Here is a 16,106-nt window from a genome sequence, read left to right on the forward strand (position 1 = left end):
GACCCTCACAGCATTAAGGCAAAAACTCATTTTTCCCTTTACCTCCTTCAGTCTGTAAGTGTAAATACAATTCTATTTATTGAAACACTGAGTATCAGGGGGAATAACCTGACAACAGCTCTTTTCCACTGCAAAGAATTGAAGATCTAAAAAAAGGCGAGGTGGGAAAAAAAAAAAACAAACGTGGAGCTCTTCACTAAATATTGTTGGAGACTTTCAAAGTCAGGCTGGACGGGCTCTGAGCAACTGGTGGAGCTGTGGGTGTCCCTGCTCATTGCAGGGGAGTTGGATTAGGTGGCCTTGAAGGGTCCTTTCCAATTCAAATGATTCTATGATTCTGCTGGTCTCCATCATGTTAAGCAGTGCCTTCAAGTCCTTTGGCATCTCCTCCTAATTCATCTTTCTCTTCTTTCCGTTCTCAGTCAATTTTAGGGGTCCAGTGTGAAGTGCAGAAGCAGCTGAAGGCCTTCGTCACCCTTGAGCGCTTCGAACGGATCTACAGCTCCAGCATCGCCGGGTGCCAGCAGATCAAGAAGAACAAGAACTTCGCCTCCGGAGGCTCTATCTTCGGCAAAGGCGTCAAGTTTGCCATGAAGGACGGGCGCGTGGCCACCGACATCATCAGTGTTGCCAACGAGGACGGGCGGAGGATCGCCGCCATCTTGAACAATGCCCATTACCTAGAGAACTTGCACTTCACCATCGACGGGGTGGACACGCACTACTTCATCAAGCAGGGCCCGTCAGAGGGCGACTTGTCCATCCTAGGCCTCAGCGGCGGGCGGAGGACCCTGGAGAACGGTGTCAACGTCACGGTGTCCCAGATCAACACAGTGCTGGGTGGAAGGACTAGACGTTACACGGACATCCAGCTGCAGCACGGCGCGCTGTGTCTCAACACTCGCTATGGGACCACTTTGGACGAGGAGAAAGCCCGTGTCCTGGAGCTGGCCCGGCAGCGCGCCGTGGCCCAAGCTTGGGCCCGGGAACAACAGAGATTGAGGGATGGGGAGGAGGGGATTCGCTCGTGGACAGAAGGGGAGAAGCAACAAGTGCTAAACACAGGCCGGGTACAGGGCTACGACGGCTATTTTGTGATCTCAGTGGAGCAGTACCCAGAACTCTCAGACAGCGCCAACAACATCCACTTCATGAGACAGAGTGAAATGGGCAGAAGGTGACAGAGAGGGTCGATACGGTGACTTCTTGCCAAAGACAGCTACTCTTTTGTGGCCACTTACCTGACTGTGTTGTACTCAATCCTTTTTCTAAACTGAACAAGGTGGGGGGGAGGAAAATTAGAAAGAGAAGGAATAATACAGTTGCACTGTAACTCATGCAACATAACTTTTTTTCCCCTTTAATTTGGCCTTCACACGTTTTTTGCAATGAACAGAAGGAATATTTTGCCGTAGTGTGATCACAGTGAAATTTACTGTCTCTTGTCCTTTTTATTTTTCCCCTTTGTGAGGAATTTGAAGTGGGGAGTCGTCAACGTACGTCCTTAGGTGTGAAGTGAGAAATGGGTGTCTGTGCTAACTTGTGTCATCCTAACCCTTTCTGATCTGGGGCAGGGACAGATAGCCTTCCACCCAAAACATAGGGAGCCCACGGCGTGCCGGAGAGCTCTTTCTGAGAAGAAAGGAAAAGGAAGATGACACTGATTCCTGAACTCTGAAAGCGACCGTCTGAATCATGTGCCTCAAAAGAGACGTTACAAGTAGTTTTCACGTTTCACTTGGGACTTAAAAGTGTTTTTTGGGGGCTCCTGCTGAGCAGAAGTAGATTATAGAGGCGAAGGAGCTGATTATATTAACTTGCAAGATGATTCTCTTCCTTCCTGAACTGGAATAAAAAAAGAAAAAAAATCAGTCTTTTTTTTTTATGAGAGTAGATACTTCTTGTTTGTTTTTGTGTGTGTGTGCAAATCCTGGTTTTAGTTAAAACCTAGCAAAAGCCAAGAAAGGAACTCCTGCTCTATTGAGAAAAGCTAAAATAAATCCTCTCTCATACGTAGAGCTGTTCTATAGGTGGATTTAATGCACCCATGTTGTACATTTGCTAATGGCATTACTTCATTAAATGTATAGTGTTTCAGTACATGAGGCTACGTGTTTAACAGTCCACTGTGCTGTATCTTATAAAACCAGTTAATTTTTAGGAAGCTGATTTGAATTTAAAAGTAGTTATAGTATCCCAGTGACATACCACTGAAAATTAGAGCAAGCCAAACCCTGCTTTTCCTGATTCTGGAGCTTGTATTTATTGGCTGGGAAATGCAGTTTTGAGTAGCATGCTGGCAAGTCACTTATGACTATGGCAGATAAATGTCTCTAGAGGACTTCGGCAGCAGGGATTTTAAAACGTTTAATAAGTAGCAACAGCTTGTGTGTGGTGAGAGAAGAAGGGGAATGCTGGAGTCAACCCTCTCACTGTTTCTTACACAAGACTGAGTTCAATGGAGAGCCTAGTTGACTGTTAGCAGTGAAGAGGGGGAAATTTGGATGGAAATGCCCACTACGGAGGGGACCAAGTGCTTCAATGAGAAACTGCTGACAGAGTTACTCGGCATGCTAATGTAATTTGTATTCACATAACCTCTGTGCTCTGGTATTTGCAAGAGTCCTTGAAATTCAAGGCAACAAGGAGATGAGCCGAGCATCCTCTTCCCTGCCTGCAGCATCCCAATGGTAGCCAAGGGCCATTCCTGCAGGCAGAGATATTGCCCATCTCTCACTGGGGCTATGGCTGGAGGTGGCCAACCCTGGTCCTGAATAAGCATCTTCATCACTCTGACATGTATGTATCCTGACTCTGAGAACATCTCAATCCTGATCTTTTTTTTCCCTCATTTACTTTGTTGTTTTTTTTTTTTTTACCTGGCTTTGTAGAGACATGTGAACCCAGGCCAAGGCTGTTGCTTTGCTTGGCACCCTACAACTCATGTCCTCAGAGCCACCACTGCTCTGAGGTGGATCCTTAACCCAGCCTGATACTTCTCTGCAGGCTCCATTCCCCAAGATAATACATGTGGGGCATGCACTGCTCGAGCAGCAAGATGTGGGCAATCCCAGTGCAGTCCCGGTTTCCCCGTAGATGCTGGCTGACAACTCCAGCTGCCTTGCCTCTCTGTTCCTGGGCACTAGCCAGGAGGAAGGTGATGGGATGGAAATTCCCCCAACAGACTATTCCTCCTCCTATTCACCATCATTTGTATTTTGGCATGCAAAGCCCAGGGTTGAGCTTCCCTGGGGCTGCTCACTCATACAGCCCTGAATCTGGCAGTCTCTCCTGTCTGCAGCAAGAGTGATATTGTTGATGCCATAACCAATGTCCTAATCACCCCCACCCCTTGCCACATGCAACCTTTATGCTTTAGCAGGAGTAAATCAAAGGCAGCTGGGTTAGAAAGGCCATCCAGCCCTGGTAGAGCCAGGTGGGAGCAGCAGCATCACTCAGGGCTTTGGCAGTCACTGATGAAGAAACCCTGGCATCACTGCTTGGGTTGCTGGGGTAGAGTCCTTGACAAGCCTTGGTTGATGTTAGGATGCTATGGTAGGGATTGGGGCAACATCAGCCAAACAGCAGCTGCCACTCTGAAGAGGCAGTGTTGCCTTCTCAGGGCTGACCAGCTCCCCTCCCTGGGAAGCACTAGCATTCCCACAGCTCCTCGATTTTGTGGTGGCTTTGAGTGGCTAAAAGAGCACACGTGGAGCAAAAAGAGGTATATGGGAAGATGAATGGAAAGGCATAAATGTCCTGTATATATCCTACCCAATGCTCCTGTCCAAGAGGCTCCAAAGAGAAGTGGTGCTTCTACCTTCGTCGCCATCCATGTGTTACTATGCTACCAGGAACAAAGCAAGAACAAACCACACCATCAAGGAAAGAGGTCTGAGTGTGAAAATTTCCTACTGGAACAATCAGCCTGAGATGGCACCTCTACAGCCTTACAGACTCTTCAGGTTATTACAGGAGGTAATGTCTTTGAGGAGCTCATCCATTTTTGGTCCCACTCACCATGGTGCAGGCAGCGCAGGCTGCTCTTCTCTGCATGCCCAAGCTCTGCAGACCTGCAGCCTGTATGGAACTATTGACAACATGTCAAAAAAAGGAAAAAAAAAATACATATATATATATTTGTATGTGTATATAGGTGATGTTCTTTGATATATCAAAGTTTTTAACTGGAAAAAGAAAAAAAAAACAAGGTTGGCTCTTCAGTAATGGGTACAAACCTAGACATCTACTGGTCAGGGTTCCAGGTGTCCCTGCTAGAGCAGGGGCTGGGCAGAGAACCCAGAGGTTTCTGACAGCCTTTTGGTGATTATGTGATTCTGTTTCTGAAACCTTGTCCACTGTGAAACCTTCAACATTTCCACTCTACTTATGCAGTAAAACTAGAAACAAATATTTTCAGTTTCAAAGCCCTAAATTTCCCCCTTTGTTAATGAAAAGTGCTTTTTCTACAGGACTGCACTGTTTTTCCATGGAACTTAAAGGAGGAAGCTATAACGTAACAAGTGCTGAGCCAAACCCTGAGCCAAAGTAAGGGACTGTTGAATGCTGTTACTAAGCATTTCCATTCAACTCCTGGCCATGTAGCCCTTGTGCAACCCCGTTTGCTCCTCTGCAGGAGCACATCATGGCTGCCCAACCCTTCTTGTTTTGCTTATGGGCAGTGGATGCTTCACTTCTGGAAGGCTTTGGATACCAATCCCACTGAGCTGAGCCCGATATCCCAGGGCTCTTGATGCACTTCTGAAAGCTAGTCAAGTGCATGACCATTGCTACACAGAATCACAGAACGTGGTTTCGGCCTTATCTGCATTCATGGCTTGACTTGGAGATTCCAAAAAGAGGAACCACTTCAAAATGCAAAGGATTGGCTTGAATTACTTCAAACTCCTGGGAATGTCTTCATATTGAAGAGCTGTGTGAAGGGCTGGGACCAAAGCTGGAAGACCAATTCCAACATCCTGCACTGGTCAGTCCCAATATGAGCGGTAGGTGAAGGATAATGGCTCCAACCCTCCATAGCCACTGCTGGTACCAAAATGAGCTTCATTTGGAGATTTACTAGTGATGGGATTGACTGGATTTGGACATAAGTTGGTGCCATGATGGCTCTACATCTGTGACACATCCTGCATGCTGAACCTGGACAGAACGAATCTAATTTGACATTGCAAGAAATGACACATTGTTTGTTTCCTCTGAGCTCTTTTTATTTTTTTTTTTTTTTAATTTTTATTTTTGTCCTTTGCAATTGAAGATTAGAGCTTGGAAAAATCATTAATCGGCAATGACCAGAGGGAATCATGCAGCTCATCATATCTGTGTCATCACAGCTATTGATAGAGCCCCCATGAAAATGGGACAACAAATCTAAATGATACCAGGCAGGAGCTAACGAGATGAAGGTCATTACAAGCCCAGTGCTTGATTTGGGTTTAAAACCACAGATTGAGAGCCATCCCCAGGACCTGTCTGGCTGCAGGTTGGAAGCAGTGAAGGATTTCTGTCATATATCTTGTAGTTGCTCTATTGAGCTTAGAGAACTGGGTGAGATTCTACTCTGTCTATTATACAGAGTGTAACCAGAATAAATCAACATGGTTTAAAAAAAAAAAAGAAATCTAATAAAGTACTTTTTCAGCTGTGACTTGTAAGTGTCACCGTGATAGATGGCAGCACAATCCATTATGCAAAGACAAGGCTCTTAACATGAAATTTTAGAATTCAATTTTACGATTTACAGAGAGGGCCCCCCTCGTATTTACAGCACAGCAGCCTGTTTGAATCTGCTCTCGGTGTAATTGAAACCAGGGACACGGGTCTCGGCTGCTCACTCTGCCACTTTTTAAACAGGGAGGAGAAATAAGTACCCATAATGTTAGTAATAGAGCTAAAAAGATCGTTTTGCTGTTAAACCTTTTTTCCTGCATCTCCCCTTGCTGGTGGTGAAGGGCTGCATGTCTGTGCTGCTGGAGCTGGGAATGGGAATGTACTGGGGTTGGTGGGATGAATCCAGCACCTTCTGTCCTACAGCATCCACATCTTTCAGTGGACACCTTTGAGCACCTCTTTTTTAAAATCACTCCTTTTGTCGCCATCACTAAATATGGGATTATTTGAACTCCCCTGTTATACTGAAAGATTCCAAGTTTTGTCAACAATAAAACAGATTTTGTTTTCTCATCTCTATAGTTCGATAAAATTACTTGTGACTGCAGAGTGAATTTGCAACAGCTTCTGGGGGACAGGAGCCCTGTGTTGCTCCCAGCATCGTGCAGCACGCACAATGCTGTGCCCCAAAACTGTCCCACCAAAGGGAATCCTTCTGTGTCTCTGTGCTGCTTTCCTCTAATTAGTGCAAAACGTGGTGTTCCTGGCAAAGCATTGTAAGGCTCAACTCTTAACTCCCACTCCAGTGGCCCATGCCTTCTGGTCAGGGAGCAATGAAAACCATGAGTGAAAATTAACTAACATATATATATATATACACACACACCTATATATGTGTGTATTTTTTTTCCTTTTTTAAAACTGCTCAAGCAAACAACAGAACTTTCCAAAAACTATTACAACTTCTGGACAATTCATGGATATTGCTGAAATAACCAGTCAAAGAAACACACTTTCCTATTAAAAAAAGGTTAATTTTGTGCGAGGACTTCTAATGCAGCTGCATCTGAGAGGAGGACTTTGTGTCAATGCTGCATCTGCAAGCCCAGCGCTGGAGACTCTTGTCATTACCCTGTGTAATAATTTTCCTGAAGTCTGGAATTAATTTCTTGAGAATTTTTTTTTCTCGACACTTTGCATTTCTAATGCTGTATTCTTGACTGTGTAAATACAACCAGGCTGTAAATGAGTGCAGATGTAGATACCTTCTAGAAAAAAAAAACAAAAAAAAAAGGAAAAAAAAAGCACCAACAAAAACTGAACAGACAAAAGTGACGGTGTGTAGCCTTTGGTGACAAATAAAAGACTATTTTGTGTTTAAATAGCTTTTACTTTTTTTTTTTCTTTTTTTTTTGTAATGAAAGTGCTACATTTCCTCATCTCAGCTGCTTCTGGCGTGGGATTGGAGCTGGAAAACCAGCCCCGAGGAGATGGATCCAGTTCAGGGAGCAGAGCAGGGCTGGGAGCTGCACTTCGGGCAGTTCCAAAAGCCTGTCCAAAAGTTCTGTGGTGCTCTGCACCCCCTCTGAGCGCTCCTGCTGGGCCAGCTGGTACCTAAAGGTAGCCTCAGCCATCTGGGGATGCTGTGAATTGGCTCTCCCATGAACATTTGCATCAGTACAAGCAGCCCAGAGAAGTTGTGGGTGCCTATGGCCTGGTTGCCTATACCCTGGGCAGCCTGAGCTAGTGGGTGGCAACCAGACCATGGCAGCTGGGTGATTATTGAGGTCCCTTCCAACCCAAGCTATTCTGTTCGATTCTATGATTCTATGGGGGTTGTACGAAGCCCTCGGGGCTTTGCATTTCCATGGGTTATATCCTAGGATTTGGGGCATCCCCATGGCACTGGGGGAAGCAGAAAGTTCTGCTCTTCATTTTGGCAACTAAATCCATAAAGACCTCTGAAATCTTTTGTTATGCATGTTTTTTCTGATCATTCTCCCATTGCTCTGGTGTTACATGTACCATCATCAGTCACTTTCTCAGAGGACCAGGGAAAGCCAACGCATGATCTCCTGTCCCACACATTATGCACTGTGCATAATAACAGTATGCACTCTTAGTGATGCAACACTCATTGAGTCAGACTCTCAGAAAACCATTGCCCCCCCCCCTAAAAAAAAATCAATTTGTCACCTCCTGAAAAATAAAGTTTTCACCAATTGCAAGTTGAGAAAACATCCAGCAAAGAAATGTGTTCATCCAGAGGGTGAAGCCACTGCAGCTTCTGACATAGCAACCCCTGGGAAAACTTATTTGATGCTGTATGGTGGCCCAGCCCCAGTGCTGGCTTCTTCACAGAATCACAGAATCACTGAATGACCAGGGTTGGAAGGGACCTCAAGGATCATCAAGCTCTAACCCCGCTGCCACATGCAGGGCCACCAACCTCCCCATTTTACACCAGACCAGGCTGCCCAGGGCTCCATCCAACTTGGCCTTGAATACCTCCAGGAACGGGGCATCCACAGCCTCTCTGGGCAGCTGTTCCAGCACCTCACCACTCTCTCTGTAAAGAACTTCCTCCTGACATCCAACCTCAATCTTCCCTCCCTCAACTTCAAACCATTTCCCCTTGTCCTGCAGTTATCAACCCTTTTAAAGAGTTGGTTCCCCCCCTGTTTGTAGGCTCCCTTTAGGTACTGAAAGGCTGCAATGAGGTCACCCTGCAGCCTTCTTTTCTCCAGGCTGAACAAGCCCAGCTCCCTTAGCCTCTCTTTGTAGAGGAGCTGCTCCAGCACTCTGATCCTCTTTGTGGCTCTCCTCTGGACCCTCTCCAACAGCTCCCTGTCTGTCTTGTACTGGAGTCTCCAGACCTGGGCACAGTACTGCAGATGATGCCTCACAAGAGCAGAGTAGAGGGGGACAATCACCCTACTGACCACTCCTCTTCTGATGGAGTCCAGGATACCATTTGCTTTCCGAGCTGCAAAGGCACACTGCTGGCTCATGTAAAGCTTTTCATCCATCAGAACCCCCAGGTCCCTCTCTGTAGGGCTGCTTTCAAGGACCGCTCCTTCCAGTCTGTATGGATGCCTGGGATTCCTCTGGCCCAAGTACAAAACCTTGCGCTTTGCCGTGTTGAACCTCATTAGATTCACCCAGGCTTACCTTTCAAGTCTGTTGAGGTCCTTTCCTTCCACTGTGTCAACTGCACTGCAGAGCATAATAAAAACCATTATCACCTGCTTTAAATTATCAATAAATATATCAAAATGCATTGGAGCAAAGACTAATCCCTAAGGGTAGCAAAGGAAAACAGAAACACTTGGAGCAGTTCCCTTGGAGAACCAGGTTTCATTCTGCCCCATGTGGTCAAGCCAGATAAGACCAATGTTTTCATCAAAATACCACGGGTAGTAAATCAAGCACTATCATGAGAACCACTCTGTCTTGCCTGTTCAAAGGGCCAACATAGACAGATCACATTATGTTTGAATATGGGGCCACAGTGAGAGTCCTCTGGCTTATCTTTTGATGGGCTGCTGGGATATTCTCCTTGCCTTTGTGCTGGGATCAAAGAAGAATTTGTTCTTTTCTGCATCCCTTTCAGAAAGCAATTAAGGCCTAGGTGACGTCTCACATACAGCTGGAAAGTACTGAAAATAGAGAATGATGATTGTGATCAGATGGGAGATATGGACACACAGAGACGTGATGAGCCTTCAGATGCATCATCATAGAAGCATAATTCGTAGAATCACAGAATCATTAAGATTGGAAAAGACCACTGAGATCCTCCAGTCCAACCACCAACCCATCCCCACCATGCCCACTAAGCCATATCCCTAAGTGCCACATCTACATATTTCTTGCATCCCGGTAGGTGTCTGAAACTGGTGAACCTGGATGATGTTTCTAGGGCCTGAAAGAAGACCACTGTCTGGCATAGCTCATCACTCAACCCAGCTGAAATATTGATCCCCCCCAGGATTTCTTGGCTCAGGTGACATGTCTTGAGACGGTGTATGTGCCTTCTTAAGAGATGCTGTAATGTCACAGTGATACCCCCATAGGTAACTACCAGCTGCAACACTCCCAGCCCTCCACCACAATGTGTAGATAGAGCAATGCTGCACATCCAGCCTGCAGGAAATCCAGGGTTAAAAGCAGAGAATCACAGCACCACCAAATGATTTAGTTTGGAGGCACTCCAAGGTCCCTCTGGCTCAACCCTGCCCCATCAGGGACACCCAGAGCAGAGTGCCCAGCACTGCATCCAGGGGCTTTTTGAGATCTCCAAGGAGCAGAACTCAGTCCTGCTCTGGTTCCTGTACCTCCACTCCAGCACTGCACAGCACAGAACTGTTGCCAGGTGTCTAGACAGAACCTCTTGGGTGTTTACCAAAACAAGGCAACTTCAGTTTGGATCAGTCATTTGTAGAAACGTTTTCAGTACATAGGGATCTCCCTTGAATATGTAACTCTGAAACAGCAAGAGAATCACGTGAATTTTTGTGATTTTGGATGTCTTTCAAGTTCTGTTTTTCCAGGTTTTGCCTGGAAAACCACTTCTCACACCAGCACACTACATAAACCACAAGCCCTAGCACCTACTTGTCCTCCAGCATGCTGTTTGGAAAAACACAAGCTTTGCTAAGCCCCTCCAACACATCCTAGTCAGGATTTACTCCACGAAGAATGACTGGAGCCTGTGCAAATGGCAGCACATCCTTTGGGACAGCAGCTTTGTAGCTGCAACTCAGAGAAAGGCTGAAGATTCAGATTTGGTGTTTCTGGTAGGATATTTCTAGAAGAAAAAAAAAATTCCACATGTGCCATTCTTGGCCCAAACACTATTGAGAGAGATTAAGCACTTTGCTCATGAAGAACAAGAAAATGGCCATGTCGAATCACATGAGACCCTGTCAGCCCCACATTCTACTTCCAGATAAGTGTAGCAGGGAGGAATAGGAACAGGACAAGAGCTGCATCCTTGTGGTTAAAATCAGAGCATGCTCAGCCTTCAAAACAGCTCATCTCCCACGTTCTGAAATGAGTAAAACAGAGCCATGGCCAAAATACAGCTCTGGGTACAGACATTGCTCAGCCAAGCTCTTGAGTCACAGCAGCATTTTTTAACCTCAAGTTCAGAAAAAATCATCTTTCCTCCAGGGCTTCCTGGGCAATGGAAGTCAGTAACCAGATCATTACAGCAAACATCTTCAGCAATGCCATTCCCACAAGTAAGATGCTACAAGTGAGCAGGATCGCACAATACTTTGATTGCTGCTCTAAGAGCAGAAAATGAGAGTTGTTAGCTCACCATTATGCCGCTGTTTTCCATCTGGGAGATACTCATATCCTCCAGGAATTTTATGTAACCAGACCTCATCATCCACCATCAGTCCAAGCTCCAAAACATTCAAGCCCTCAACTTGAAGTCAAAATGTATCAAGCCTGGCAGAAAAGCATCCCCAATGAGCGTGACTGCTCATCAGTGGTGTAGAAAAAAAGAAGCAGTGGGTTAATAAGCCAAGGCAGGTCACAGGCTGGCAGAAGACTGCAAATACACCCTGAGATCACCTCTACAAATGTGAATTGTGGTCCTGGATTTTAACAACAGCAAAAAAGTACTAAAACAAGTTGAGAAGCAAAGCACAGAATAAAATAAGGACACTGTGGTCATTTGCAATAGCTGCACTTCGTACCTGCGCTGTGTTTCCCACTAGAAATCTCCTTCAAGCTACAAAAAATATTACTTCCATTTCACAAGCAGGACAAGAAAGTCACTGAGGTTAAATGTTTGACCTGAGATCACACAGTTGGAGCATAAATAATGAAAAAGCCTTGACTTAGCGGCCCCGTGTCATTCATTCCTTGGCGTGACTTCTGAGCTGAGTTTCCTTCTTATTGCATCTCCTTATTTTGCTGTCTATGGCATTTTTAATTAGAGCTGCTCTCACTCTCTTGTAACAAAGCATTATTTTGAAGAAGTTGATTTAAGAGTGCAAACATCAAAAAGCATTTGGGAATGGTTCTGGGTTTTGGTCTAGGAGCCTAAAAGGGCAGCTATATGAGGTTAGCCCCTTCAGGAGTCATCCTGGACTCGTTCTGCTCTAGGCTTCATTGTGTATGCCCTTCACTGTGCCAGCTCTGCTTAGGGGTGAACAGTAAGGGCAAGAGAATACCATTCACTGGCTGCCTCTTCTCTACACTCCCATTTTCCCCTGTGCTAACACACTTCTGGAAGTCCCACTGAGAAAAGCTACCTCCAGCATATGGAGATGCAGCATCAAGGAAGGTCACCTGCATGCCCACAGCTTCAGGAAACTCCTGGACATCACATCTTCAAGACATGGAAAAAAAGAAAATGTATATAAATGTCTGCATGTTTTAGAGGAGCATCCACAGAATGGATTTCAACGTGCGGATTTCAATAACTATTTAGGAGAGTTTTCCATTCCTTCTGGCTCTCTTCGTACACACATAAAGACAAATACGGGCTCACATGCTCTGTCCCTGCTCTCCTCCCTGCAGGTGCACTTTGAGCAGACAAAGCTGTGTGTGATTGTTTGCTGCCCTACATCCCCGGGTCTCGTCAGCTGGCAGCTTTTCTAAACACGGCTTTCTTCCTTGTGACAATTCTGTGGGGACCTTGAGAAACAACTGCAGCAAACATGCCCTGACACTTCACAGTTGAAGAGCTGACAACTCTTGAAATGCACTTTTCTTCTTTTTTTTTTTTCCCTTTTTTTTTTCCCCTTTTTTCTTTGCTCTCCTCCTCGCATGTCTACTTGTCTAACAACGCCATTTGTGCTGGCATAAGTTCTTGCTCTGGCTGTGAACTTGCAGGTACGAAAGTGATGGAGGTCCAAGGATTTTTAAAATATTTTCCGTAATCAAGTCATGGAAAGCAGAGTCTTCTATGAAATCCTTTGAGAAGGCATCAAATGTGGTCTCATTTTTACATTTTACAACCGAAAAAATTACTCAGAGGTGGTCAATTTCATCCTCACTGGGTTTGGCCTTCCAGCTGAAATGTCTAGAGAAGAAGTCCATTCCCATGAACTTCTCTACAACCAACGGAGAACAGAAAGTTGGAGATTTAGGTGGGTTCTCAGCTGGTTGTGCCTTCTGGCTGTGGTGCTTCCTCCTTGGGCAGGTATCTCAGGTCAGTGTTAAGAATAGCTCTAGAGTAAAACAAAGTCAACTGAAAACCCAACATTTGATGGATAAAACTCAATCCAACATTTTGAAATTTGCTATTCTCATTTCTTATTTTTCCCTCCTGGAAAAAGAAATTATATAGCCCTCAGCCTCTCTGTGACAAAAGCTCAATGAGGATCTCAGCTTCTAAATTGACCTATGGAAAAGTCAAGTTAAACTGAAAAGCTGAAAATATCTTTTGGGAAAGCCTTAATTCAGGAACAGGCTGAAGTGGCTGCTCCAACTGGGACTACAATGAGCAACAGAGCCCCAGTACAAGCTTTTATCTCACCTGTATGTGTCTTTTATCTGCTTCTGGCTGCTTTATTTTACCTCCTTCTGTTTATCCCAGTGTCTGTGATCTTCCAGTGCCCCATTAGCACTCATTTTACACCAGTCAGGAGCATGTGAGGTAGGTCCTACTCTGTTATACCAGTACCAATGCTGAGCATCTTCTGCTCCAGCTGTGCAAAGAGCCCCAGGATATCCCTCTGTCTCAATATCCACATGGAAGTTTTGTCCATGTAAACACAGAATTTGGTTCTCTGTTCTACTTGCCCTGGCACCAGAGGAAAAGAGTTTAAACAACCACATTTTGGCCATTTCGTTTCTCTGCAGCCTTTACACCATTGCACTTACACAGGTGTAGTCACGCATCGAAAGAACCTACTTGATCTTAAAACCACAGGGATGGGGAAGGTCGTCCTATCTATTCATGTGCTTGGGCAGAATGGGCTGTGTCAGCTCTGACAAATGCCCATTTGGCATTCAGCTAAACACCTGCCCTAGCCTCTGCATGCAGCACTTTCCTTACAAGACCTTTTTCCTTGTGTTTTCAGACCTTATTCCTGTGTCTTCAGACCTCATTCTTGCTTGTTTTGCTCCTTTTCAGTCTCCAGTGGCTTTACATCTTTCTGGGGATGCAGAGTGCTGGAGCCCAGCTGGGATATCAGTCGGCTACTCAGGCTTAGAGTCACCACCAGCACATGAATTAACCACAGCAGCTGCACTTGAAACACCCCTGGAAAGGCTGACTCGCAGCACAGTCTGTAAAGCTTTTCGACAGCTACTGTGCAAACTGCTGTACAAATCCCTGAACTGATGAAATGTTAATGTTTGGTAATTTCTGAGGCTTAGAGTAAAAGAGAGAGGCTGGAGGGGGTGACCTCCCTTGTCCACACTGATGAGCTGAATTTTAGTCTCTTGGTAGCAGAACTTTCCTGAAGAATTGTCTTGCTCTGTTGAAAAAAGTGGAGGAGAAATGAGGTCAGGTAGCACTGGACAAGTGGATGTGAACTACTTATTGGTTGAACAACGAGGAATGGTTTTCTCTGAACCTTTAGTTTGGTGCAGAATGACTGGGGACAAATTCCTGTTTAAAAGATGCTTTTCTTTTACAGTAAGTTAATCTCTGTAATCAAAAGGCTGCTATGAAAGGATGAACTCTTTAAATGCAATTTTTTAAAGTGCAAATTACTCACAGCAACTCATAAGGAAAAGCCTTCATGTTTTGACATTTCCAAAGTTTTCCCCACATCTTTTACTAAATCTGTTTGAATGGATCTCAAGCTCTCAAATAATTACAGTAATTACGAACGCCACTTTGGCAAACATATTCACTGTCCAAGCATTGCATTTTGTTAGCTGTCTGCTGACCTTACCTGAAAACAAGGCTGGCAGAGTTCTGTCTGTCGTGTTCAGGAGCAGCCATCTGCTGCTGGCCCTGTGCACCACTAAGTGCACCATAGGTAGGAGACTTCACAGAACCGTAGAATCATGGAATCACAGAACCATTGGGTTGGAAAGGACCTTAGAATCCCTCCCAGTTACACTTGCTGCCATGGACTGGTTGCTCCCCACCAGCTCAGGCTGCCCAGTGCCCATCCAACCTGGCCTTGGGCACCTCCAGGGATGGGGCACCCACAGCTCTCTGGGCAGCAGTGCCAAGGCTGCACCACCAGCTGAGTTAAGAACTTTCTCCTAACATCTAACATAAATCTCTTTTTCAATTTTAAACTGTTACTGCTTGTTCTATTACTGTCTGCCCTTGCTGCCTTCTAATAAGCTGCCTTCGGTTATTGGAAGGCAACAAGGAAGTCTCCCTGGAGTCTGCTCTTCTCCGAGATTAACACCCCCAGCTCTCTCATCCTTTCTTCACAGGAGAGGTGCTCCAGCCCTCTGAACATCTTTGTGGTTCTCCTCTGGACCCTCTCCAACAGCTCCACAACATCCTTGTGCTTGGGGCCCCAGGCTTAGATGCATTATTCCATGTGGGGCCTCACGAAGGCAGAGCACTTCTGATGGCCATGTCTGGCTCAGTATCTACTGTCTTGATGCAGTGGCACATGCACTGAGAGAGCAGAACAAATATTAAATGGCAGTGGGTTTCACTTCATAGAATCATAGAATCACTAAGGTTGGAAAAGACCTCCAAGGTCATCCAGTCCAACTGTCCACCTTTCACCAATATTTCCCCTGTAAACCATATCCCTTAATACAACATTTCCTTGAACACCTCCAGGAACAGTGACTCCACCACCTCCCAGGGAAGCCCAATCCATCACCTGACCACACTTTTGGAGTCAGCCCTGGCACCAATTGAGGTCATTCCCTCTGGTCCATCACTAGTTACATGGGAGAAGAGGCCGACCCCCTCCTCACCACAACCTCCTTTCAGACAGTTGTAGAGAGCTATAAGGTCTCAGCTCAGACCTAACAGTTTACTTTGAAGTTCTTCTGTAATATCTCTTCCTCAGCACTCTGTGGTGGGACTCAAGAGTGTATGAACCAGTGCTAATGAATGGATAAACACTCACAAGAGCACACAGACTACATGGCAGGATCCACCAGGATCACATGTTCCTGTTCAGCATTCTGCCCTGCAAAGCCATGGGCTCAGGCAACACTGAACGTAACAGGAATTTCTCCACCTCTGTTGGGAATCTCTTCCCATCAGCAAATTCCCTGTGAATCACATGTGCAAGCACAAAAACAATCCCCCAGTATTTGTAATGGGCATGAAATATCATCTATTAAGCAAATTATTTTTTTCTTTCATAGATTCTCCTCTTAAAAGAAAATCTTTAAGCATTTGTAAGTTTAACTTTTTATATTTGCTGTGCCAGTGGATCAAAGTGTCTTGACAATAATAATAATAATAAAGAAATAATATCAAAATGTATGAAGTCTCTGGATAAATCTTTTTGAAAATAATTTAAATGCAAAGAGTAACACAGCTGAAGCCCATAGAAAATGTCCACTACCAAATC

At 45.2% G+C, this 16,106-nt stretch overlaps 1 protein-coding gene across 1 annotated transcript in view; it reads left to right on the forward strand.

The window, feature by feature from the left end:
- The window catches only part of TENM4 (teneurin transmembrane protein 4), a 1,593,907-nt gene extending 1,586,942 nt beyond the window's left edge, over window positions 1-6,965 (forward strand). Inside the window, exon 42 of the mRNA XM_048933792.1 lies at window positions 423-6,965. Coding sequence (XP_048789749.1) covers window positions 423-1,181 — 759 coding nt within the window. The 3' untranslated portion in view covers window positions 1,182-6,965. The remainder of the gene's footprint in view (window positions 1-422) is intronic.
- Window positions 6,966-16,106: the final 9,141 nt, after the last annotated feature.

This window comes from Lagopus muta, chromosome 1 (assembly GCF_023343835.1).
Source record: "Lagopus muta isolate bLagMut1 chromosome 1, bLagMut1 primary, whole genome shotgun sequence".
Taxonomy (NCBI): Eukaryota; Metazoa; Chordata; class Aves; order Galliformes; family Phasianidae; genus Lagopus; species Lagopus muta.